The 26,262-nt window shown below is 31.3% G+C and overlaps 1 protein-coding gene across 3 annotated transcripts; it reads right to left on the bottom strand.

The window, feature by feature from the left end:
* Positions 1-6,392: 6,392 nt before the first annotated feature.
* On the bottom strand, positions 6,393-11,350 carry LOC109815969 (Mitochondrial substrate carrier family protein). Of its 3 annotated transcripts, none has more exons than XM_020380805.3 (10): positions 11,172-11,350; positions 10,925-11,042; positions 10,265-10,380; positions 10,066-10,123; positions 9,526-9,675; positions 8,726-8,936; positions 8,420-8,465; positions 7,376-7,496; positions 7,217-7,289; positions 6,393-6,802 (listed from the first exon to the last, which is right to left on the bottom strand). In XM_020380805.3, the coding sequence occupies exons 3-10, from the start codon at positions 10,328-10,330 to the stop codon at positions 6,574-6,576; spliced, it is 954 nt and encodes a 317-aa protein (XP_020236394.1). In that variant the 5' UTR covers positions 10,331-10,380; positions 10,925-11,042; positions 11,172-11,350; the 3' UTR covers positions 6,393-6,573. The 3 variants fall into 3 exon arrangements, with proteins under 3 accessions (XP_020236394.1, XP_082932891.1, XP_020236395.1); XM_083076765.1 differs by having other exon boundaries at positions 10,824-11,042; XM_020380806.3 differs by lacking the exon at positions 10,925-11,042 and having other exon boundaries at positions 11,172-11,349.
* Between the last annotated feature and the right edge of the window lie 14,912 nt (positions 11,351-26,262).

Genomic DNA, 26,262 nt, shown 5'->3' on the forward strand with positions numbered 1-26,262 from the left:
TGAACCTCCTAAAATAAAGGAATATGTAATATTTTCAAATGTCATCTTCCCTCACAGAGAACATGACATACTTTAATCTACAATGTGCTTAAACCCTACTACTTTGATGTTTCTAAACGCTACTCATTATATGGTTAATATGTTGCATCGTGTCCCTACCATGAATCTTAAACCCCAAGTAGCACCCCAAACTAGAGGTAAAACTAATAAGGGAGATCTCGGTCAACTTAGTTTTCCTAGACTAGGGTTATCTCAACTCCACATTCACCTTAAGGCCTGATGCAACTCCACATCCTTGATCATGAGGCCAAGTTTCTCCATATAAAGAACAAATAGATATGGAGCAAATGGATCTTCTTGCCTTAATCCCTTTTTTAGAGAAAAAGGGGAATTCGTTTCCATTCCAAAGAATAGACACCATGAAGGAAGAGATACTTGACAACATAAGATCAATAATACTAGTAGGAAATCCATAATCTTGTAATACTTGTATGAGGAGAAAGCCCATTCGACCCAATTGTAAGTCTTCTTCGAATCTAGGTTGAAGACAACCTCCCTTTTAAGATGGTTGCTCCTCCTCATACTATGTAATACCTCTTGTTGAATGATCGCATTATTAACTAAACTTCTAGTAAGAATAAAAGTGTTCTAAAGAGGACTAACCAATTTATGGAGGAGAAACCACATTCTATTCACCAATAGTTTTGATACCAATTCATGAATCATGTTGCATGAGCTAATAGGTCTAAAATCCTTAAAATGTTAGAGGGTCTTCGATCTTTGGGATAATGACTTTTAGGGCATCTATCACCATAAGAGGAAATGGTCAATGGAGAAAGCATCTTGCACAAACTTTCACACATCCTCCCTTACTACATCCCAAAACATCTTATAAAGATTGGTTGAAATATCTCTCTCTACACACATATTTATATAATATCATGTAGAAGTATAAAAAGCGCACCTTGTGCTAAACCAAGCATTCATCAAAATAAGGGGAGTGAAAACATTCTCCTTTGGGTGTAAATTAACTATTAGATAGAGGGGTTAATCTAACTTGATTTGCTTGTTTATCTGATTCTAAGAGAAATTCATGATTTGACTCGAGAAAAGAGGATTAGATTCTAATGCGCTCCTTTTGAGGTTTATTGTGATAATTGAGTTGTATGTGTCATTAATTTCGTGTTAAGTGCTTTGATCATGAATTTGCAAGTGTCTTTGATTTCTGTAAAAATACTTGATTTATAGAGTGAGATGAACATTGATGAAATCAAAAGATTATTTTGAAAGTGATGTACACGTTTGGTTAATTGATTGTATAAAAGTATATTTTGAGTATTAATTATGTTTGTAATCAATTGAAATGAGATAGTTGAGTTGAGTGTGAGTTGTGTGACTTTTGTATTTCGTTGCAACGAATTTTTCCCATGGCAGCCAATGGCACGCTCATTCACCATGTTGCCAGCCAGTGCAACCGGAATTGAAAGAGTCTCGATAAAATAGTAACTAGCATAGGTGCACACTCACTTGCACACCTGTGCAAATGTCTGAAATTACCGAATTAGCTTTTGATGCCTTCATAAGAATCATAGCTTTGGATGTTAGTTTTTTAATGAAATTAGAATTACCAAAAAATGAGGTATAGAACTCACGTTATGATCAAATTAGTGAGTAAAAGTCAAATTGGTAGATATAGACTAAAATGTTATGGTTTTGTAATTTTTAAGCATAGTAGATAGTAAATAAATTCTTAATGTCAACATAGAAGTAAATAATTATATTATCTTTTTAAAAAAATTGAAATCAACTTGATATCATAAGCACAACCCTAGATATCACATTTAGACCTCAATGTCGTAAAAACTTAAGATAAGGAGAGATAGCTATAGTGTTGTAATAGTGAGTTGTTTTACTCTTTTAGTGTTTAATCTTGGAGTGGTTTGAGAAACTTATATCAATGGTTAAGAAAAAAAATAATGAGAAGGGATATTTGTGAATGAGAATTATGATGAAAATACAAAATTATATTCGTGATACCTTGTGCTTGAGGCTTTGTGCCTATATGCAATATGAGATGTTTCTATGTGATGTGCATGACATGAAATATATATGTGTGACATGAGAAAGTTATATATGATAGGAGATAATTATACATGATGTGATATGAGATGGTTATGCATAATGCGATTTGATTTTGATGTTTAACTTGAGAATGTTATGTGCAATGTTGTAATTGTTGGTGAATGGTGAGATGTGAAATAATGATAATGTGTAATGTGAGAATAAAACGATGATGATGTGTATGCATGAGATTGATATTATGATGATGTGTTAAGTGTATGAGATAAGTATAAGTTGAATCTACGAGATAAAGTGTTGCATATAGTCTTGTATATGAAACATACATGATGAAAGTCTTTATGTTATAATTGCTAATTTAGTGTAAGAGTAGAGTGTGATAAGAAATGTGAATGGATTGATATTGCGAAATGTGTAATGGGATGACATGATTGATTGGGAATTTATATAATATGGGATGTGTGTAGTGATTGAATATAAGATATGTATTATTAATAAGAGATATGTATCATGAGTATGAAATATGTATAACAATTTAGTATGATATAGGTGTTATGTGTATGAGATATGTACCATGAGCAGTGGCAAACCTTAAGTGTGACAAGGGGAGCCACGGCTCCTCCAAACTTTTTCAAATTTTCTTTTACATATATATATATATATTAATATTATATTTGTATATTATTATATTATTAATTATAATAAAATAAAATAAAAATAAATAAAGAAAAAGAGAAATTCTATTATTTTTTTAATTAATAAAAAATTTAATTTATAATTATATATATATATAAAATAATTTGGCACCTCCAAAATGTTTATCCAAGTCCCGCCACTGACCATGAGTATGAAATATTTGTTATGAACATGAGTATTCACCTTTGGGCCATGAGTGTTCACCTTCGAGCCTTGAGTAATTGCTATTAGACCACAATAATATGCCTTTGATCCATGAGTAGAGTTTTTGGGACCTTGAGTTACGAAGTACTTACATGCATATAATTTTAGAGGAGTGGAATTTAATGAGTTGAGAACATGAAGTATGAACGTGTTAATATGAATGAGTAGATATTAAAGTTGTGAGATATTACTGTCTAAAGTATTACCTTTATATGGTTTATGGAATATTTCTTTGTCTTATATATATGTGTATAAGTATGCTAGAGTGAGATTTTTTTTCTCTTCCTTTTGTTGTTATTGTTGTATTCGTACGTGTGTTTTACAAATGAGGATGATGTTGGTAAATATGCATGTGACTTGTGATGTGCTATAAGTCAACCTTTGATAGGATGGGACATGGGTCCTTACATTAGGATCTTTACTACTTAGAGTTATTTATTATATTTATGGATCATGTAATTATTTTTGGTGTTATAAACAATTTTCTTGTATATCTAAGTTTCCTTATAGCCACTCATGACACCTAGTGTTGTGTCGGTATAAATGCCTATGCAGAATTTTCAAATTTCATACATTATTATTAACATGCATTTTTACGAATTCCAATTGATCAAGACATACATCGCACGATTAAGCATTACTAAGTCATCAATTCACATGCTAAATTCATTACTTCATACTAATTCAATTTATTCTATCCCTAGGGTTCCCATAGGAATCCATAAGTACTCATAGATCTACAAACATGGCTACTAATATAATGTACTCAAAACACACAAGGATAATATAAAACACATATTTACACATTATAATCATTGTTTAGATTTTCCCCTCATACATTATGCACAAACAAGATAAGATTAGAAGCTAATCTTGCTACTCCACGGTTAGCCCACCTTGAGAGCGAGATTGTCTCCCATTACCTCTTATTCTCCCTCCTTTTCAGATCACATAAGTGTGAGTTAATGCTTATGAAAGGCAACCCTAATCTTACTATTCTATATATAGTTAACTTAACTCTAATTTGTGTATAGTTCTCAATAAAAATATTTTAAACACAATTACTTTTTTCTTCTTTTATAATTAATGACAATCCATAAATAATTATTTTCAAAAATATTTTCCTTTTTATTAATAACACTCATCGTCATAAAATAACTCTAATTAATTAGTTAAAAATTTATTAATTTATTCTAAAAATTTTAGAATATTAAAAAAATATAAAACTTAATAACTCTTCGCCTACCTCATTATTTATGTTTTGCTTGTGTTCGGATGAAGAAATTTTCTCTTTGATCATAAAAATTTAAAAAGAAATAGGTAAATAATAATAATAATAATAATAATAATAATAATAAACACTTAGGATTAAGATTTATTTTTGGTACAAACTAAGGATTAAGATGACACAAAGAAAAAGTCTATACAAAACATTTTTAGACATTTTTTTCAATGAAAAATTTTATAATTTTTTTTTAATTTCTTATTTATATTGTATTAATTATATTCATTTTAATTAAATTTTAATATATTTAAAATAAATAATATTTACAGTAAATTATTTATTATAACTCTAAAATATAATTTATATGTTAAATTAATATAAATTTTAAATGTAATATATTTAATATATTCAAATATAATATTTATTTATTCATAATCTATTATAAAGTTTAGTTATATAATAAACATTTATTATATTGATTTGCCTCCTTTAAGGTAAAGAAATTTTATTTTAGAAAATAAAATACAATAATAATTATTAATTAAAAAATCAACTATAGATATTATAATTAATTTTTTATTTTATTACATATATATTTAATTCCATCAAAATTATCAATCATTAATTTTTTAATCAACAATTGTGAATGCATTCTATTTCTCTAAAGTGCACTCTTTCACTTTAGAGGAGACAAATCTTTATTATACACAATGTTGCGAAAATAAAATTAATTTATCATTAAATGAGAAATGTCATCATCACTTTGATCCTCTATTATTGATGAAAATCTATTAGGGCATCTCCAATGGAAGCAACTCATTTGAGTTGCTTTATGCATTGAAAACGAAAAAAGTAGTCCCGAGTGTGCCATGTCAGTATTAAGCAACTCAAACACAAATTTACTCTAATGGTAAGAAACTTTAAGAAATTTAACTTTTAGAATTTTTTTTCTAGTCATTTATGAACCAATTTTAAATTTTTATTAAAAAGGGTAATTGTACTACAATGAAAGAAAATAAATTACGAGAAAAAAATACACAATAAGTAGATATTAAAAATAAAATAAAATAATAATAAATACATAAATATTATACAAAATTAATTTTCATCATTATTATTTCCGAAACATTCCCAAATATGTTCAATAAGATTTGCTTGAAATCTGGCAAGGAACGGTTGCTTGAGGAAGCAACTCATGTTGCCACATCAGAGTCCTCCAATGATAAGAAACCGGGGCTTGAGTTGCTTCATAGGACAAGCAACTCCCATTGGAGTTGCTCTTAAATATTTTAAAATTTTGACAAGTTTCACCTCTAAGTTAGGATAAATATTTATTAAATAAGAAGGGATACATTAAAATTTGTAACCTTCAATAAATAAATTTCTGTTAACACTTTCAATAATATATAATGATTATATTTTTCCTATTTTAATTGGGTTAGATATTTTTTATTTCTAGGAAACTAAAAATTAAAATTAAAAAACATCTCATATAAAATTAGAACTAACCACTAACCTCTTTAAAAATTTCAAGTGAGACATTTGATTACACATCTTAAAGAGGAAATATTACTAAATAAATTTTGGTGTCCAAAAAAAGAAAAAAGTTGATGTTAATTGCTAATTAGTTATCCATATGTATTCACATAAATTCAAATTTTAAAATTTCAATTCTCTTATTGCTTTGCCAGCAACTGCATGCTGCTTTCACAATCATAATAAATCCACAATTTTTACAATTATGAATTACAAAAATTAGGAAAAATAACTATTCATAAAAAATTACAAATGTTACGATTATAATCAATTAGACTCTAACAGCAATTGAAGGAAAATTTTATCTATAAATCTAAGTCAATGATTCATGTAAATATCAATTATAACATAATAATTGATGAAACAATAAGAATTAGAATTAAAAATTATGTAGACAACGTTAAAGAGATACATCTTGATTGATCCTTTCAGCCTGTAAACATGCATTTTGTTATGTCAAACACAAATCCGAACAGAGTATAAAACTTAACAAAGATACATCTCGTGAACAAGGGACCACCATCTTAAGGGAAAAAATTGCTAGCACAAGAATATGGAAAGAGCTTGTAAACGTGAATCTGTCCAAATACAATACTTGTGCCTACCTGAAGTAAATTTCCAATATCGATGAGTCAAAATGAATGATCAGAAATTGACCAAGATAAATTTGAATAATTTTATCATTGCCTTTGAATATGATTTCTATGCAGTAGCATGTGTTCTATTCACAATAACGGGGATCTAGCTATAACTAGAAAAATAGCATGTCCAAAAAATTTATACGATACAACCTCCTATCTTCTCAGAAATCCGGATGGGAAGTAATGTGTGATTCAATCAGAAACTTTTAAGCAACCTCCCTGCAGAGATTTCTTGTCTACTAATAATCTGCCAACATCTCGCGACTTATCCTTAAAATGACCCCTGAGAAATTCCACAGCCATGAATGTAAGTGCCGAAGCTGGAATGTACCATGTAATCCTGGGGATGCTACCCCTAAACATCCCTTTCATGCCTTCTGTAGCCCATATTTTGCCAATTGCATCCAACCAACCAGTATACCTAAAACATGTTAGAAAGCATATTACCACCAATTTAGCTTTAGTTCAAGTCTCAGAAACATGACCACTCACTGCACTACCTCAATGACCCTGTTTGTGACAAGTATTGATAAATGTATAACAAAAATTCTACAATAACTTGTACAATATCACATTTTGTGTCTACCTTTCTATCATTTATAAATATAGTAAATGAAGTGATGGAAAAAGATAGATACAAAATGATGTTGTAAAGTTTTGTTATACATATATCATTACTCATTTGAGACTACTATATGAAAAATAATGACAGACAACTCCGTATATGTGATCAATCATATCCACAGGCTATCAATAAAGAAATATGACTAGTATCCTGGTGGGACACAACGAATCCCATAACCCATTATAGAATAGTTACTAAAGGAATTGATACCTCAAAGTTGAACCCTGCACTTGCAGTCTTGTTTTAACGACATCCAAAGGAGTGGTAAGATATGCACTGAGACCTGTTCAATGATAGTGAACAATACTGAGTTATATGGTGGACAGAACACTGCAGCACTTACTATTGAAGGCGGAGGACAGGACATACCACCAGCTAATCCTCCTAAAACCAGTCCCTCGACTGAATTATTGACGTGCCAATTTGGGCTAGATATCCATCTTTGCTCTACTTGTTCTTTGGCATCTTTCAAAGCTTCATAGAACATGACCTATAGAAAAGAAACAGTGACATGTTCAAAATCACAAAAAGATATTATGATGACCTTATTTTACGGGAATCAAGACCAACGTACTAACTCAGCCATCTATATTTAAAGTGTGTTCATTCCAATTGACAGTAAAAATGCAACAGTTTCTTTTACTCATTTAAGAGGTTAAAAAACATTTTAAAAGAGATTGGAAAATATTACAAATCTGGGACTATGTAGTGTTTGAATAAGACTTTCCCTTAAGAACTGAACAATATTCACCATTTCACTTGAAATGAACTGATTCACAAATACTATCACAAGCAGTAGGCTTTAAAAATAACCAATTATCAAAGACTATGGATTTAAATCTTGTACTAATATCATTCCAAACAAATTTTATAAAAGCATTCCTTTGTTAGTTATTTTAGATTCCAAATAAGCAGGACAAGATATATGTTTATTTAGTTCCATAACAATTGCTACAAAAGATCTCCCTGGTTTTTTCAAGTAGAATGTCTTTGAAATCTAAAATAGCATAATTATTTATTTAGTGTTGAAACAATTAGCAGGTGTGGCAAAAGAACTAATAAACCAGACCCAAAAAAGGGAAGAGCATCAACATAATAGAAGGTTTCAATATGGGTAAAAGAACAGAATACCAGCTTCCAGGACCAGCTTTATGAAGACTAACTTGAACTGTCCATGTTTTCAAATCCCTATGTCAATAATAACAGTATTCCTTACTTAATATTTAAGATTTTCATAGCCCATTTCAAAGTTTAGCTAGCAGTGACAAATCAGAAGATGCCTTGGTCACATCAGATGAAGGATTTAATCAATAGGAACTAAACAAAATATTTTAATAAACTTATAAAGAAAAAAAAAAAAGAGAGATTATAGAAGAGTGAATGTAGTAAAACCGTGTGGGGTACATATAATACCATTAGGCCAGCAAATGGAACATCCCTTGCCAGTGTAGACAAATATCTGCAGAAAGAAAAAATATAAGGAATTAAATTCATACATGAAAATGAGACCTAAAATAGATATGGGTTTTGAATTAATTTAATAATTGACTCATTATAAATGGATACAGGACTCATTTCACATACTGCCATACACAAAACAAGAGAAATAAATTATGAAAAGGATGCCTTATTGGTGTCTGGGATACTATATTGAGAAAGAGAGCTTCTGTTGTTTGTGAATTAAAAGACAAGAAGAAAATTAGAGTTTATGATGTATACCCTGCATATAAACCCTTTAAGCCCTGTGTTTTCCATATTGAGCAGCCTGCATGGAACATCCCTGTATAATAACCATACATTTGTGTGCCAGAGTTGATAGCAACGCCATCCTTCACAGCAACAGAACTCCAAGATGTAATTGTTCCTTGAACCTGCATGCGTTGCTTCATCACTTCACATGGAACATATACAAAAGAACCTAGAGTGTCTCCTGAAAATAGAGAGAAACATAAGGTAGAATTTGAGTCCTTTGTTTCACACTTGAATTGTTACATACGGATGTCATGCCCAGAAAACCTTCAAATTTAGCAACAAAAATTATAGAAGTGCAGGATGATAATTATGGTAGTGCACTTAACTTTTTCTGAACTACTCTCCTTAAAAAAAAAATTAAAAAAAAAAAATCCTTGGCCAAACAATCAAACACAAATCCAAATAAAAACAAAAAGACAAAAATAAGCTTCCATAGAAGTGAGTTGGAGGAGCTTCTACTTTTAAAGAGAAGAAAAGCCAAAAAAAAATAAAAAAAAATAGCTAAGCCAAAACATAATCCTCCGACATATTGTAACTTACTGAGGAATAATTATACAAATACAATAATATAATGCGTAGTGCATCGGAAGGGATAACAATAAACATTACATTTAGGAAAACAATATTGGCATAATCAGATGGATTACATTACAATTGCTTTCCTACACATGAGCTGGGCGAGACAAAATGTATAACTTCTAAAAATCAGATATCAGAAGATACAAAAGTATTACTAATTTACTATTAGATGGTTCAAATCAGCTTACCAACAGCTCCAGCAATGAAATGTGCCCAGTGGCCCCGAAGGCTAGGATGTGAATCCTCAATCCACTTTTTTGTGGACTCTATGACTCCAAAATATGTTGCACCAGTTGCAAGAGATCCAATAATACCAGGTGCTACACCCCTGTAAAATCCTACAAAATTATAAATCAATCACAAGGGACATATATTTCCAAGATTATATAGTCTAAAGTGTATGTTACATGATTCATGAAGAAGTTTACAACAATAATAACACAGCCTAATTCCACTAGGTGAGGGGTGAGGTCGGCTAAATAAGTTTACATAGAAAGAAAAAGAAAAAAAAAAGTGCTGAAGCCAAGACTCATCTATCATGCTTGATTTGGATCATTTTGTAGTCAAAAGCTCTCTTAAAAGTTTTGATTATAAGCAATTCTGAAACCAAAAAAAAATAGCCCAAACATGCATTAAATGTCATTTAACACAAGGAAACTGCATGATTTAAAACCATAAGAAAATACCCATAGCAGGGGAAAAAATATTTAATGATAAAAATAGCATACCTTTTAATCCATCAACCTGCCAGACAGATTGGACCATCTGCAATATGTTCTTCTGGTTCTAAAGATAAATGATGTTCCAAAAGGGAGAAAAAATTTAGATGATGGAGCTATATATGAACAACATCTCATATGTAACTTTTTAAATGTGTGTGTTTGTGTCAACAATATTTTCTCATTTATCTATAGGCTGTCATTATACCTGAATTCCATTTAGAATTGCTTGACTTTGTAATCGAGTTTTAATGGTATCCACTGGATGCATCATTCCTTCCCCAAAAGCACCCGCAACAGCTCCCCAAACAAACTCTTTCCATACTTCACCAATATCATAAGGTAAGAAAATTAGCTCTAATCATAAATTATAAATTTAAAAAAGAAATGACAATTTTATACACAGATTTATTTCCCAGCAACGATAAAGCTTTGTCAGGGAGGGGCAAATGAAAAAGAAGACCAAATGATAAAAAAAAATGTAAAATGCAAAGGGATGAGATGTGTCCCAAGAAAAGCCCCAACTTTCTTAAAGGGTTGTACCTCTCCCAACCAAAACCCAGCTATGTAACAGTGAAACACAGTTGAGCTCAGAAGACATCATATCACATTAGTCTACATTTTAAATTCAGCATTCATTTGTTTTAGGACAACTATCATCAGTCCATTCCGCGAACCATTTAAACCAAGATTATGAGCCATAATATTGGACCTCACTCAAGTAACTTTCCGGTGAGGTTACAAAAACACAACAATAAACCAGAAACCTTATGCCAATGCCATGAAGCCATAACTCGAGCAAACATTCAAAAATACTCTACTAGAAATCAAGCACATTCGTTCACTTTGGGTCATTTCATAACATTACATCACTTCGATCTTAAATTGCAAATCTCCAACATCTCGTCAGCTTCAAGTAATTAGGGATTTATCCTATTCCTACTGGAGCTTAAATTTGGTACCCTCCGGTTACGAAATTTGAAATGCTGAGAATAAAATAAATGAGAAATCGTTACTTTAAAGAAAGTGGTTAGTTAGTTTTATTGACAAAATTGAAACATAGCAATGGGTAACATGCATATGAACGTGGTTGTGGATGTAATCAAATGGCTTACAAAAGAAATCGCCATGCGAAGCATTCTTTGAAACTTGTGCTTCCCTGGAAGTGGAGCTCCGAACCGCCATAGAACAAGTAACTAACTGCGACTTCTTCTCTAGGGTTTTATAAGGGTTTTTGGCAAAGAAGAAAGGTTTAGAAAACTGTAAGTAAAATGAAAACATAACTGTTTTACTAGAAATGGTGGTTCATAGTTTATAAGCTAATAATTTATAATTTCTATAAAGTTTTCCATGTTTTATTGACATGTTTTGGTGTCCACTTACCCACATAAACAATACTAGTAATTTTTTAAACATTATTCTCGTTTTGAAGGGAATTTTAATTTTAATGTATATTTTTAATTTATATTATTATTATTATTATATAAAGATAAAAAAAATAATATATTTTAGTCTTTAAACTTTTTGTTAAAATTTTTTTTTAGTCTTGAAACAAATTTCATCTTTTATGTCTAAAAATTTTCTTCATCAGCAAAAATATTTGACGTTAGAAACCAGAATATTAACGAAGAAAAAGTTTAAAAATTAAAAGTGAAAATTGAAAAAAAATATATTTGATGTTAGTAAAAAAATTGCTCAAGGATTAAAAATAAAAATCAACAAAATTTCAAGAACTAAAATATATATATATATATATATATAAAATCTAAAAGGAATTATTAAGGTCATTTGCAAGTTTGAGTGTCATGATAAATTTTTTTCATAAACCATTGACATTAAGTTGGATCATTTTCTTCATGGATTATCTTCAACCCTCTTTTTCTAACGAAAAAACCCTTATTAAAAGAATTAGAATAGGATTTAACGGTCTTGCTTATGTTGAAAAATTTTTATTATCTTCACCAATTCGAAAAAATGAAGGTTCTCTACAACACACATGCACATATGTACTCACATCTTCACTAATTATGTAAAACCTAAAAGTAGTTGGGTTCATTCTTATTGCTTAATGCCTTATTTGAATCCCCATTTTGATTCACTCATTTTTTTCTCTTGAACTTAATAAGAAATATTATGATATAGTAGTTTTTATTATGTAATCATTTAAGCTTTGTGCTTCGAATTCTCTGAAGTGAATGTTAGAATATAAAAAAAAGTAGAATTGTTATCTATTTAAAAAATTGTTCCTTTTTATAAATCTGTTATTCAAAGATCAGTCTTCTAAGTGTTATAACTTAGTATATTTTCTATAAATAGTTTCCGAGTTCACTTGTTTATGATTTAGATTATGCAGCAGTATAATAATGAATGCAAAAGTTATATAAACTGGTAAAGAGATCATGAAGAGAGATTTAACACAGGATTTATACTAGTTCATCCGAACTAGGCTACATTTAATTCCCACATAACCTTGTGGGATTTTCACTAACTCACAATCAATCTATTGTTCAAGAACTCATCCAACTACTAATATAAACCACTACTACATAGCCTCCTACTATTAGTAACAAACACTCAGCTACTTGTTGAGATTTCCTCACTCAACCACTTGTTGAGAAATCAACCCTATAGCCACCTGAACACTTGTTGTGATTTCTTTCTACTTTTGTACACCACTGCACACTCAGTTCTAGGTAGGGACAATGTTTATAATAATAGGTTTTTGTGTTCTTGTTGTTTGCTAAGACCACATATATCTCTCTTATGATAGAGCATCCATTGAGGAAGGTTTCACACTTCTTTTTCTATTACAAAATAAATATACAAATGTGAAGTGGAAGTCTCTAAAAAATTTAGAGGATGAAGCAAGGATTGCAACTTGTTTTGCTTGTGTAATTGATTTCTCTCTTATTAAGTTAAAGATAATCTTAGATCCTTCAATTATAAAGTTTTAATAATAACAAACACATATATTTTGTTTAAGAAATTTTTGTAAACCATTCAAAAAGACAAATGTTCTATAAAAGATGAATGCACTAAGACTATTTCGTTATCTTAAAATAAGTGTCTAATAAATTAAATTATTCTAAATTAATATAATTTATGATGTTTGGTAACTAAATCGACCTTTGTGTATATTATTCCTTAATAGATCAAAGCAAAATAACTTCCTTAGTACTTGCAATGACAAAATAGAAGAAGGATGTGCTTTTTGTCAGAAAAAGACAAGCAAATCTCATGAATAAGAGAAATCTTCAGAAAAAAAACTATTTTGAGCTAACACATGCATGGCTCCACTTATTCGGTACCTAAAAGATGATAAGTAACTTCCTTGTGTTAACCAAGCTCAAAATGAAGACTTGGTTTATATTTTGATTATTACAAAGAGTGTTTCTTATGTTTAAGACAGTGCAAATTGTATTGATGTGTTTTAAGCTTTGTTGTTTGAATGATTTATGCTTTGTAGGTAACTTAGCCTTATATCTTTATCTAGATGATGAAAATAAGTTTTAAAATTGACTTGAAAAGAGAACTAATATAAAAAATTGAGATGCTAAATTTTCACTTAAAATAATCGATTATCTTAAGTAATAATTGATTATTTGTTCTATTTTTTAGCAGCCTAAAAAATTTTGTTGTAATAAATGATTATTTAGCAAAATAATCAATTATTTTAGAAACTGGTTTATGGAATAATTGATTAACACTCAAAATAATTAATTAAATTATTCTTGGTTGATTTCCAAAACTGTGAAGAACAAAATAATTGATTATCCATATAAATAATTAATTATTTTGAACAAAAAAAATTATATATCATTTTTCACATTTAGAGCAAAAAGAACTTTCGATCTTTGTGATATTACTTTTGAAAATACTCTTTGAAATGTTTCTCTTTTGCAAAAAGAGGTTTGAAACCCTTTGTGAGAACCTTAAGAAAGATTTCAAGAATTAGGTTGCTCGTCATCTTTATGGAGTGATAAACTAAGCTACATTGGTTTGATTCAGCTACTTTGATATATTTTGTACATCAAGTGAATTCGTTCTTTAATCTCAATGATTTGTTTTCTTATATAGGTTTCTTAGGAAAAAAGGAAACCTTATAGTGGGGTGCTACAAGTAAGTGTTTCTTAGGGTACAAGAAGTAATTTCTTTAATAGTGTAGAAGTGTGTTACATGTGATATTATGATTATAAAACTTTTGACATAAAAAATCAGTGGTAAATCTCAATTGGGTTGATTGGGAACTAGATGTAGGTCACAAGCGGATGTAGTTGAACTAGAATAAATTTGCTATGCATTTTTCTCTATCCTTACATTTGTCTTTAAATTCTTGCAAATCTGATTATATGTTTAAAGTTGTATGATATGGAACATGAACATTGCACATAGGACTAATTGAATTTGAATTTGCATGTAATCTAAACATCATATCCTATTTAAAGTTATATATCAATATACTTATTTCGAAAGTTTTATAAAAGGTTTTAAAATCAAGAAGATTTAAAAAGGAATATTTTAATAACCAATTCACCCATCCCCCCTCTTGGTTAAGCAATCTCTTCTAACAATTGGTATCTAGAGCAAGGTTCTTGAAAGTTAATCAAGATTTTTTTAAAAATGGTTGGTAATAATCTTCCATATGGTGAAGGAGTCTCTATCCATAGACCTCCTATTTTCAATGGTGAAAATTGTTTATTGGAAAATAAGAATGAAAATCTTCATTGAAGTTATTGATATAGCCATATGAGATGTTGTTGAGAATGGTCCATATATTCCTATGATTGAAGAAAAAGACAAAAGTGAAAGGAGAGAAAAACATTGGAATGAGTGGAGTGATGATAAAAAGAGAAGAACACAATATGACTATAGAGCGAAAAACATTATTACATTTGCATTATCTCATGATGAATTTTTTAAAGTATCTCAATTCATCTAACGAAATGTGGGACACATTGCGATTAACACATGAGGGAACTAGTGATGTTAAGAGATCAAGAAAGCATACATTAATTAGAGAATATGAATTGTTAAGAATGAATTAAGGTGAAAATATATATGATTTCCAAAATAGTTTTACACATCTCATAAACCATCTTATTGATCTTGGAAAGAAATTTGAAAGAAAAAAGTTTAATCTCAAAGTGTTGTAATGCCTAGATAGATCATGGCAAGCTAAGGTCACAACTTTTGAAGAGTCAAGAGATTTGACATTTATGACATTGGCCACACTATTTGGAAAATTGAGAGAACATGAACAAAAGTTGCACATCCTTGATATAAATGAACAACAAGACAAGAGAGGACAAAATAGTCTCATCAAAGACTTCAACTTCTAGAAAAGGAAAGGAAATAATTGAAGAATCAAGTTCCAAAGATTTGAATATGGAACACTTCAACCTTATGGTGAGGAAATTCAACAAGGTTTTTGGGAGGAAGACAAAATCAACTCAAAACTTCAAGAGGAATAATAAAAAAAATGAAGGAAATGTCATTCAATTTAATTGCTTTGAACATTGAAAGCAAGGTCACATAAAAATTGAGTTTCCTATCTACTTAAAGAAACAACAAGAAGATAAAAAGGGTAAAAAGAAAATAAAAGGAAAGAAAGTATATATAGCTTGGGAGGATAATGATTCAAGCTCCACAAGTGTTACGTCAGAAAATGAAGAAGCCAGCATGTGCTCAGGATAATTTATAAACACCTTCCCTTCTTAACCCATTGATGTTCCTTTTCGAGGAATAAAATCATGATGACCCAACGAGTGTTGAAGTAGACAATACCTCAGATACGATTGACCATGACTATGTTAACAAACTTATGGTCCGAACATTGGCTAGAATGAGGGCCTAGGCCACTCTTACCCCTTAGCCTCGACTAGGGGGTTTGTTCTAGTATGTCTAAGAGTCCCACATATTACTTAGAAATTGAGATTAATGATAGTTTATAAACACCCTTCTCTCTTAACCCACCAAGGTGCCTTTTCCAAAGACAAAACCATAATGAGGGCCAAAGTAGACAATACTTTGGACGCAATTACCCTAACGATGCTAGTGGACTTACGGTCGGAATAGAAATGTTTGAAACATTGATGAATAATGTTATAATGATGAATATTATAATGTGATGAATGAGTAGTATATATTTTATGGTAATTATGGATGTTGTAAAATGTGATGAATAAATGGCATTGATGTATGAGGAAATATGGTGACGCATGATATGATGAGTCATTATGAGGTGATGTGGTGATGTGTTAAGTATGTAAGTCCAGGCTGCAGTTGACATTGATGAGATCCAAGCAAGGCTTGGTGTGTTATGGAGAATTCCAATGTTGTAGTCTGACAAGTATCACCAATTGTCATTGCATATATTGTGTTGTGATGTTGTTGGTTGTAGAGTTCCTGCATTCATGTTTATTTGCAAGGTAGTGTAAGTTTGTCTACCTAGATCTTTGGGGGTACTATAGTAGGGAGCCTCTAATACGGGTGTGAGGTATCCGTGGCTGACTATAACACTTTAACTACATCCTGATAGACATCCCCTAGTTGAGAATGGATTGAGGGGATCACCTAGTGTGTGGTTATTTCATTCCATGGCCCCTAGGCTACCTTCAGTTAGTGTTGATGAGGAGATTAGTACCACATGTGTATAAAGTCAAGTACATGCATTTGAACGAGTCTTATTTTATGATTGGGATATTTTTGAATGAGATGAATGGTTGTTGATGGATGATGTGAAGTGATAGATGTATTGAGTTAAGTATGACTTTGAATGATGGGAGTGAAAATAACTACATGCATGAAAGTATTATTATGATGCATGTCTATAATAGTATCCCTATGTCATATGTAACGACCCGCCATGGTCTCTACACTTAGTGGAATCGCACTACTACTAGTGAGTTAAGAGAAATATTAAGTTGGATAACTCATACATATAGGTATAGATAAGAATAAAAATAACTAAATTTCTAAAATATAAAATAAAATGTCATATATGTACAGTCATCCCAAAAATAATATTTCCTAGTGTCGGTCAAGCACAGAAAAAATCGTTACCCAAAATGGTAACCCTAACACGAGGATCAAACTCCCCGTCTTGCAGCGGTCACCTCAACTCCAAGCTAGCCCTGACCTGCTCCCATACCAAGTATGATCATCGCAGTTCCACCACATGGAAACAGAAGGGTAAGCTAGAATTCACAAATCAATCATACAAGTATAGAACAATAATCTATACTACACAATCGTCCAACTATCAATCATATTCATAGAGTCACACCATACACTCTATCCAATACTACTCATGCATAAAATACAATCCACCAATCATGAAGTCAAACACCACACTTCATCATATTAATAATCATGCAATAAATGCATCTCATGACAGATATCAATGCACATCAATCATCTAATGCGTCGTCACGCATACACCTAGGAGGTCTCCATAACAATAGAGTTGTATAAGTGACATTCCATCCTACCGAAACCACCCCAACCGTTTTCACGCCCAATGCGCCCGCTCGGTCACAGCTAAACAAGATATAATCCTCACTCGGGTTTACTCGGATGATGTCACTTACACAATTAGAAGTCTAGATCCACCGTCAGGTATAGCAGAGCTGGGTACGGGCTTACCACGACCTTGGCATGCATAACCAAGTCAATTGTGGAGTTCGCCCACCGACTATCCACAAGGATCCATGCACCTTCCCGAGTACTTGGCTAAGGGAATAACCCTCGACCTCATACCCCGCTCCAACACTAGCTAAGGACTTAGAGGAGACTCACCCAACCCAGTAGCCTATCTGAGCACCACTCTCCCAAATCCAGTGGCCTCCCAGAGCACCACTCTCATATAACAGTGGCCTATCCAAGCACCACTCTCAAGAGACTCTATGAGAGCTCTTCCAGTTCAAAAATATTTTTCCTCTCCTCAAGTCCTAGGCTAGACTCATGCCATAGGCATCACATGCAATCATGCATCATACATCATACATGATCTGCCCACCATCATGATTAACAATCATACACATGTCATAAGACATCACATGCAATAATGCATCATACATCATAAATGGTCTACCCACCATTATGATCAATAAACATATTCATATGAACATATACACATGTCATATCATATTCAAACATTCATACGTATCCTCACAAAGCATACATATGAATCACACCGCACTATACATCATATATTATACATACATGATCTAAAATTTCAACTTTAAACATGCATAAGCATCAATTCATTCATAAACATATTCACGCCCGGCGTAGCCTGAGCTTGTCCAGCCTAATCCCAACCTGAGAGTCCTAAAACTCATCCACGCCCAGCGCATTCAACTCATGCTCAGTGTCCTTGAAATAGAGATTGCTAAGAGTATCCACGCCTGACGCAACCAAATCACGTTTGGCCCAACATCCAACCCCGAGAGCCCTAAGCTCTTCCACGCCTGGTGCGCTCAACCTGTGCCTAGCCTAATCCCAGTCAGAGAGTTTAAAAACTCTCATTCAAACCAACAAATCCAGCCACATGCAAACACAAAACACAATGCATAGGCTCCATACAACACAAAAACAAACTCAAAATCTACATGCACCCATCCGATGCATGAATTCCACCCAAAAATCCCATTTTTTCCAAAACCCCGAAAAAAATGAGCGAATTCTCTGATCCAGCCATGGATCGTCAACTTTCATGCATCAGTTGAGTTTCTAAACTCACATGCAACTTAAATTACAAACATTCTAGCTTCCCTCACTTGAAGATTGGCTCAAAATAGCCAATAACTGAGAAGAAGTAGAATTCCCTTCCGAAGCTCCACCCGAAACTTTAATCCTCCCAAAGCAAGCTTCCTAGTCCAGAGACCTTCTCTCTAAAACTTCTCTCTAAAAACTTTCATTCTCCTGAAGGCCCCCAACCCTTATTTATAGACTTATTGGCATGGCTAGAACGGCCTGTACCGAATTCAGAACGGCCCGTTCTGCACTCCCTCAACACGCACAAAATCCACATGCAGAATGACCAGTTCTGAAATCAGAACGGCCCGTTCTCCATCCAGAACGGCCCATACTCCCCTCTAGAACGGTCCGTTCTCTATCTAGAACGGTTCGTTCTCCAACTAGAACGGCTCATACTCCCTCCGGAACGGCCCGTTCTCAATCACAAATTACAAGCCAATTTAATAGCTTGGAACGGCCCGTTCCAGATTGGAAACGGCCCGTTCCAGATTGGGAACGGCCCGTTCTGGGCTACTAAATCAGCCACATTTTTTTCTCTACGTTACAATACCTCCCAACAAATAGGAATTTTCATCCCTGAAAATAGGCTTACCTGAAAAGAGGAATGGATATTGTTCCTTGAACTGAGACTCTACCTCCTAGGTAACCTCACTAGTAGCTGCATCCCAAACAATCCTCACCAAGCTGATGGACTTGCCACGAAGCTTCTTCAACTTGTGATCAACCACAGCTACCGGTCTCTTCTCATAGGTCAAGTTTTCTCTAACTTGCACCTCATCCATCTCTACCACATAACTCGGGTCTCTGATGTAGTTCCTCAACTGTGAAACGTGAAACACATGCTCTCCCTCTTCAAATATTGTAATGTAGAGAAAAAAAATGTGGTTGATTTAGTAGCCTAGAACGGGCCGTTGCCAATCTGGAACGGGTCGTTCCCAATCTGGAACGGGCCGTTCCAAGCTATTAAATTGGCCTGTAATTTGTGATTGAGAACGGGCCGTTCCAGAGGGGGTACGGGCCGTTCTGGTTGGAGAACGGGCTGTTCTGGATAGAGAACGGGTCGTTCTAGAGGGGAGTACGGGCCGTTCTGGATGGAGAACGAGCCGTTCTGGATGAGTTCTAGAACGGGCCGTTCTGATTTCAGAACGGGCCATTCTGCATGTGGATTTTGTGCGTGTTGAGGGAGTGCAGAATAGGCCGTTCCGAATTCGGTACAGGCCATTCTGGCCATTCTAGAAAGTCTATAAATAAGGGTTGGGGGCCTTCAGGAGAATGAGAGTTTTTAGAGAGAAGGTCTCTGGACTAGGAAGCTTGCTTTGGGAGGATTGAAGTTTCGGGTTGAGCTTCGGAAGGGAATTCTACTTCTTCTCAGCTTCTTGGCTATTCTGAGCCAATCTTCAGGTGAAGGAAGCTAGAATGTAGCACTACTAGAAAAATGGAAATTAGAGATGGAAAAAATCCCTCACAAAATTAAAGAAAATCCGTCACAAAATTATTAGTGACGGAATTTGTGACGGATTTTGAGTCGTCACAAAAAATGGCGTCACAAAATATTTAGTGACGGAAAATTCTGTCCGTCACAATTAGTGACGGAAATATGCCGTCACTAACTAATAAATTTTCCGTCACAAACTGTGAGGGATTCAAAATCCGTAACAAATTGTGAGGGATTCAAAATCCGTCACAAAATCCTAATTTTTTATTTTTACAAATTTTTAAATAAAAAAAAATAAATTATTCCAGATTTATTATTTATACAATATATATTATTTTCACTTTTTTTTTTCTAATCTACAAGTATTAATTATTAATTTTCAGATAATTGGCAATGGTAAGATTCGAACCCCTTACCTTCTACTCATTCTAACCTTAACACTCCTTCTCCAGCCATCTGAGCTACCTTATCAGTTCTGTACTTATTTAACAATATATATATAAATATAAAAGAATATCAATTTTTATCACAATAATATCAAACATCATTAAACATCAAATTAAAAAATTTAAAATAGATTCATAGTTAAAATCATAATATAATTTATTTTAGAATTTTTATTTTATTAAATTAATTGAAAATTAATTATATTTTATCACTTTTTAATCAAGTGAATGAATTATAATGAATTAACAAAATTTTTAAAATATATTTTAATTGAAAGTATATTTTTAGTAAATATTTGAATATAAAAGTATTTTTATAAATAATTAAATGAAAAATATATTTTAAAATTTATTTCTCTCATAACACCACTTAAGTAAAAATTTTCAAAAAAAACTAAACTTATATTTGTTTGCGTTATTTTTCCACAAAAAAAAAAGATCAAACCTTTTGATAATTAAGTCATCCAAAAATTAAGACGAAAAAATAATGTTGATCGGACCAAACTACCCAATACGTACGGACTGAGTTCAGTGTGATATCCTCCACCAAAAAGAAAAGGACAATAGACTTCGAAACTGTAATTGCATAAATAGAGTTTGAAAATTAAAATAATTTATTCGAAACGGTTACACGAGGAAAAACGAAAAGAATAAATAATTGTTTAGATTGTGAAACTTGTAATCAATTACTAAAACCTTATATTCGATTACTAGATGATTTTATAAATTTAACTTTAATTCTAATACTTATAATCCTTTAACTAATTTTTTAATTAATAAAAAATATTATAAATAATTATTTTTTTTATAATATTTATTAAAATTATACATGTAACACTTAAATCCAAAATAATGATCAAGTGCCATAAATTCTCCAGCATCAACCATATATATATATATATATATATATATATATATATATTATTTTTACATTACTTGCATTCACAGATATTGATCTGCTGTATTAGAGTCACACCTTTATTAATTTATTAAGGAATGTTTTTACTTTCATATATTATTTTATAAATTATATATTATAAATTATCATAAATATTTTTTAAACTAATTATAAAAATTAAAAGAAGTTTAAATAAATGCAAATGACAATGTATTACAAAGTAATAGTTTCATCTTTGTATTAAAAATATATTATCCTTCTCTTTTTCATCTATCTTTTAACATAATTGTACAATAAAATTTTCTATTTTGAGAGGGATACATAATCCCTCACAGATTGTGACGGAATTTGTGAGGGAATATAATTTTTAAAAATTATCCGTCACAGAATCCGTCACAAATTGTGAGGGATTCAAATCCGTCACAAAATCATAATTTTTTATTTTTACGAATTTTTAAATAAAAAATAATTAAATTATTCCAGATTTATTAATTATATAATATATATTATTTTCACCTTTTTTTTCTAATATACAAGTGTTAATTATAAAGTGTATTATAATATATATATATATATATATAATACACTTTATAATTAATTATATATATTTTTACCCTTTATTAATTATATAATATATATTAAATTATTCCATTTAAGTGTATTATAAAGTATGATGATAATATTTTTATATATTTATTGATATACTTAATTATACTTTTTATTAAATAATCAAATACAATGAATTTTCTAGCGTCAACCATTATATATATATATATATATATTGTCTTTTTATAATTTCATAATTATTTTTAAATTAAAAGTTTTTTCCTAATTCATATTTTAATTTTATACTTCAAAATGACAACTTATTATTTAAATTAATTCATTTCTTATGTTTTAATTTTTAATCTTTTGATGAAGAAAATATTTTAGTTTCATAAATTTTTAATTATTTTTTTAGTAAAATATTTTTTATTTATACATAATTCTTAAATATAATAATTGTGCAATAAAATTTTCTATTTTGAGAGGGATACGTAATCCCTCACAAATTGTGACGGAATTTGTGACAGAATACAATTTTTAAAAATATTTCGTCACAGAATCCGTCACAAATTGTGAGGGATTCAAAATTCGTCACAAAATCCTAATTTTTTTATTTTTATGAATTTTTAAATAAAAATAATTAAATTATTCCATATTTATTAATTATATAATATATATTATTTTCACCTTTTTTTTTCTAATATACAAGTATTAATTATAAAGTGTATTATATAATATATATATAATACACTTTATAATTAATTATATATATATATATATATATATTTTTCACCTTTTATTAATTATATAATATATTAAATCATTCCATTTAAGTGTATTATAAAGTATGATGATAATATTTTTATATATTTATTGATAGACTTAATTGTACTTTTTATTAAATGATCAAGCATAATGAATTTTCTAGTGTCAACCATTATATATATATATATATATATATATATAGTTATATATAATTATATATAATTTATAAATATACTTTTATATATTTATTTTTAGCTTTTTTAGTTAAAATGTAAAATAATATTGTCTTTTTATAATTTCATAAGTATTTTTAAATTAAAAGTTTTTTCCTAATTCATATTTTTAATTTCTTATACTTCAAAATGACAACTTATTATTTAAATTAATTCATTTATTATGTTTTAATTTTTAATCTTTTGATGAAAAAAAATATTTCAGTTTCATAATTTTTTAATTATTTTTTTAGCAAAATATTTTTTATTTATACATAATTCTTAAATATAATAATTGTACAATAAAATTTTCTATTTTGAGAGGGATACATAATCCCTCACAGATTGTGACGGAATTTGTGACGGAATACAATTTTTAAAAATTTTCCGTCACAAAATTCGTGACAAAATTATTCATTAAATTTTGTGACGGATTTTTGTGACGAAATATTTAGAGAGGAATCAAAATTCGTCACTAAATCCGTCGCAAATATTTTTTTTTTATTAGTGACCCCGTTTGTGACAGAATTGTTAGAGACGGAAATTTTTCCGTCACAAAATCCGTCACAAACTCTAAAAATAAGTAGTCCGTCACAAAAATAAAATTTTCGTCACAAAAGTCGTCACTATTAGTGACGACATTTAATCCGTCACAAATTTTCGTCACAAATTTTAATTTTTCTAGTAGTGTAGGTTGTTTAATTTCAGGAGAGTTAGGGAAGCTTTATGCATGATGTTCTTTTGTTAAAATAGTTGAGTTGTTGGGTGCTTAAGTTGTTTATAAAGTTTTTAAAGTTGTATTAAGTTGATATTATAATGACTATAGTTGTTTAATTAAGTTGTTTGCATGTTATTAAAATTATTAAAGTTGTATATTGTATAAATGAATAAGAAGTATAATTACATTGAGATGTATGATGAGTAGAAAGTGAAATGAAGAGATGCATGTTGAGTATAGAGTTGAAAAGTTGCTTTGTTGTTTAAAGTTGTTAAAAGTTGAGATTGATGACTATAGTTGTTTATTGCTGTAAAGTTGTTATTGTTGTAAAGTTGTTAAGTTGCTTATTGTTGTAAAGTTGTTAAGTTGCTTATTGCTGTAAAGTTGTTAAGATGCCTATTGCTGTAAAGCTGTGTTGACGTGTTGTTGAGTTGTAAGCTGATTAAGCTGTGATGATAAGTTGTTGATCACTAGGACTAGGGGAGATGTTTTCGAAGTTGCTCATCCTATTGTGTGGATTGAGATAGTTGTGGTGCTCTGAGAGCCCAATTTGTTGAAAAACCCTCCTTGGGAAGTTGTCCCTTGGAGTGGTCGTTGTGTTGTTCTCCTCTAGGACTTTGTTGATCCCGTGTGTGGGCAAGGTCGATGCACACGTGTACAAAGCGACTACGGTATAGGGGCAAGGTCGAGCTATACTGATTATAAAGCGACCACGGTATAGGGGCAAGGTCGAGCTATACCGATTATAAAGCGACCACGGTATAGGGGCAAGGTCGAGCTATACCGACTATAAAGCAACCACGGTATAGGGGCAAGGTCGAGCTATACCGATTATAAAGCGACCACGGTATAGGGGCAAGGTCGAGCTATACCGATTATAAAATGACCACGGTATAGGGGCAAGGTCGAGCTATACTGATTACAAAGCGACCACGGTATAGGAGTCAAGTCGACCTATATCGATTACAAGTGACCAATTTGAGTAAAGTACGAAGTCAGGAACTTAGTTCCTAACCGAGTACTGTACTTCCTTGTTCAAGTGGCAAAATCTGAGAAACCATTATCGTGTTGTGGATTGATATCCAAATGTGTTGTGTTGTCGGTTTGGTAGGACCTAGCCACTTAGACTACTTACCATGTTGTAGGAGATCTCCGAGTCGAAATACGTGACGACGCATAAGTTGTTGATGAGTTTATTTGTTGTTGATATGAGTTGTATATTTGTTGTTATGTTGTTAAGTTGTGATTGTGTTGTATGTTGACCTTGTTGAGGATGACGATAGTGTTGTTATGTTGTAAGTTGAAATGAATGTTAAGATGTATAGTATATATATATGTTGTTTGTCTCGAGTGTCGAATGCGAAGATGATTATATAGTTGTTATGTTGAATATTAAATTATTATGAGTTGTTTATTGTCTCTAGCATACCATTGCATGTCTCCATGTGGTTTGGACTGCGATGATCATACGTGGTATGGGAGCAGAGTAGGGATAGGCTGGGAGGTAGCTGCTAGAGGCCACAGGAGGTGCCTGAAGATGGATATTTTTTTGTAGGCTACCTTATAGTAGCAGATTTTCTTGTATATAACTAGTTGTTTGTTGCTTGATTAGCAACTTGTGTTGTAAAAATTTATTATACTATTTTAGTATATTTTTGAGTAGTATGTAGTGTTGTTCCATAGTGTGACGGCCACGGCGGGTCGTTACATCATATATGTGTTTTACATGAATGAGATATATTCTCAGTCCCTATGTTGTTCTATGTGTTTAAGTTGATCGTCACACTACAAAAAAAATGTTAAATAATATAGGTTATTTTGCGAAGGTTTTAAAAACCTCCTTAAGTTATTAAATTAGGTGAAAACACTGTAATTTTTTTATTTAATTTACGGAGGTTTATAACCTCTTCTAATTAAATAATATTTTCCTGCTTAAATTCCATTTTTCTCTAAAATAAAATAATTTTCGCTTAAACTACCCGCCTCCCTCTTATCAAAGAAATCAGAATTCCCTTTTGTCAAAGAAATTAGAAAACCCTAAACATGGTGTGGGCCATTAGTTCGAGTGGCATCCGTGTAGTGAACGACACGTGTTTCTGTCTCAGACGATTCTTGCGTAGATAGCTCAGGACATACCACCACTAGCATTTGCATTCCGTGCATGGGCATGGTCTTTTTGAAAGATGAAGTCATACGAGTTTCTCCTTCAATTGAATCAAAACATAGAGAAATCAGAAAACCCCACCATGCTTAAGCTTCTACCAATCGTCGTATTGTTTGGAAACCCTTAAACCCATTGATTTTGGTCCCAAGCATCTACCAATTGTCATACGTGCTTCCCATTGTGATGGAACCAACTTCTCCATGAGAGTTAGTGGTTGATTCCTTCTCTTCTCGAAGGTTGATATGATGTGAAGGATGATCTC

Source organism: Cajanus cajan, chromosome 6 (genome assembly GCF_000230855.2).
Source record: "Cajanus cajan strain Asha chromosome 6, NIPB_CcT2T_4, whole genome shotgun sequence".
NCBI classification, from domain to species: Eukaryota; Viridiplantae; Streptophyta; class Magnoliopsida; order Fabales; family Fabaceae; genus Cajanus; species Cajanus cajan.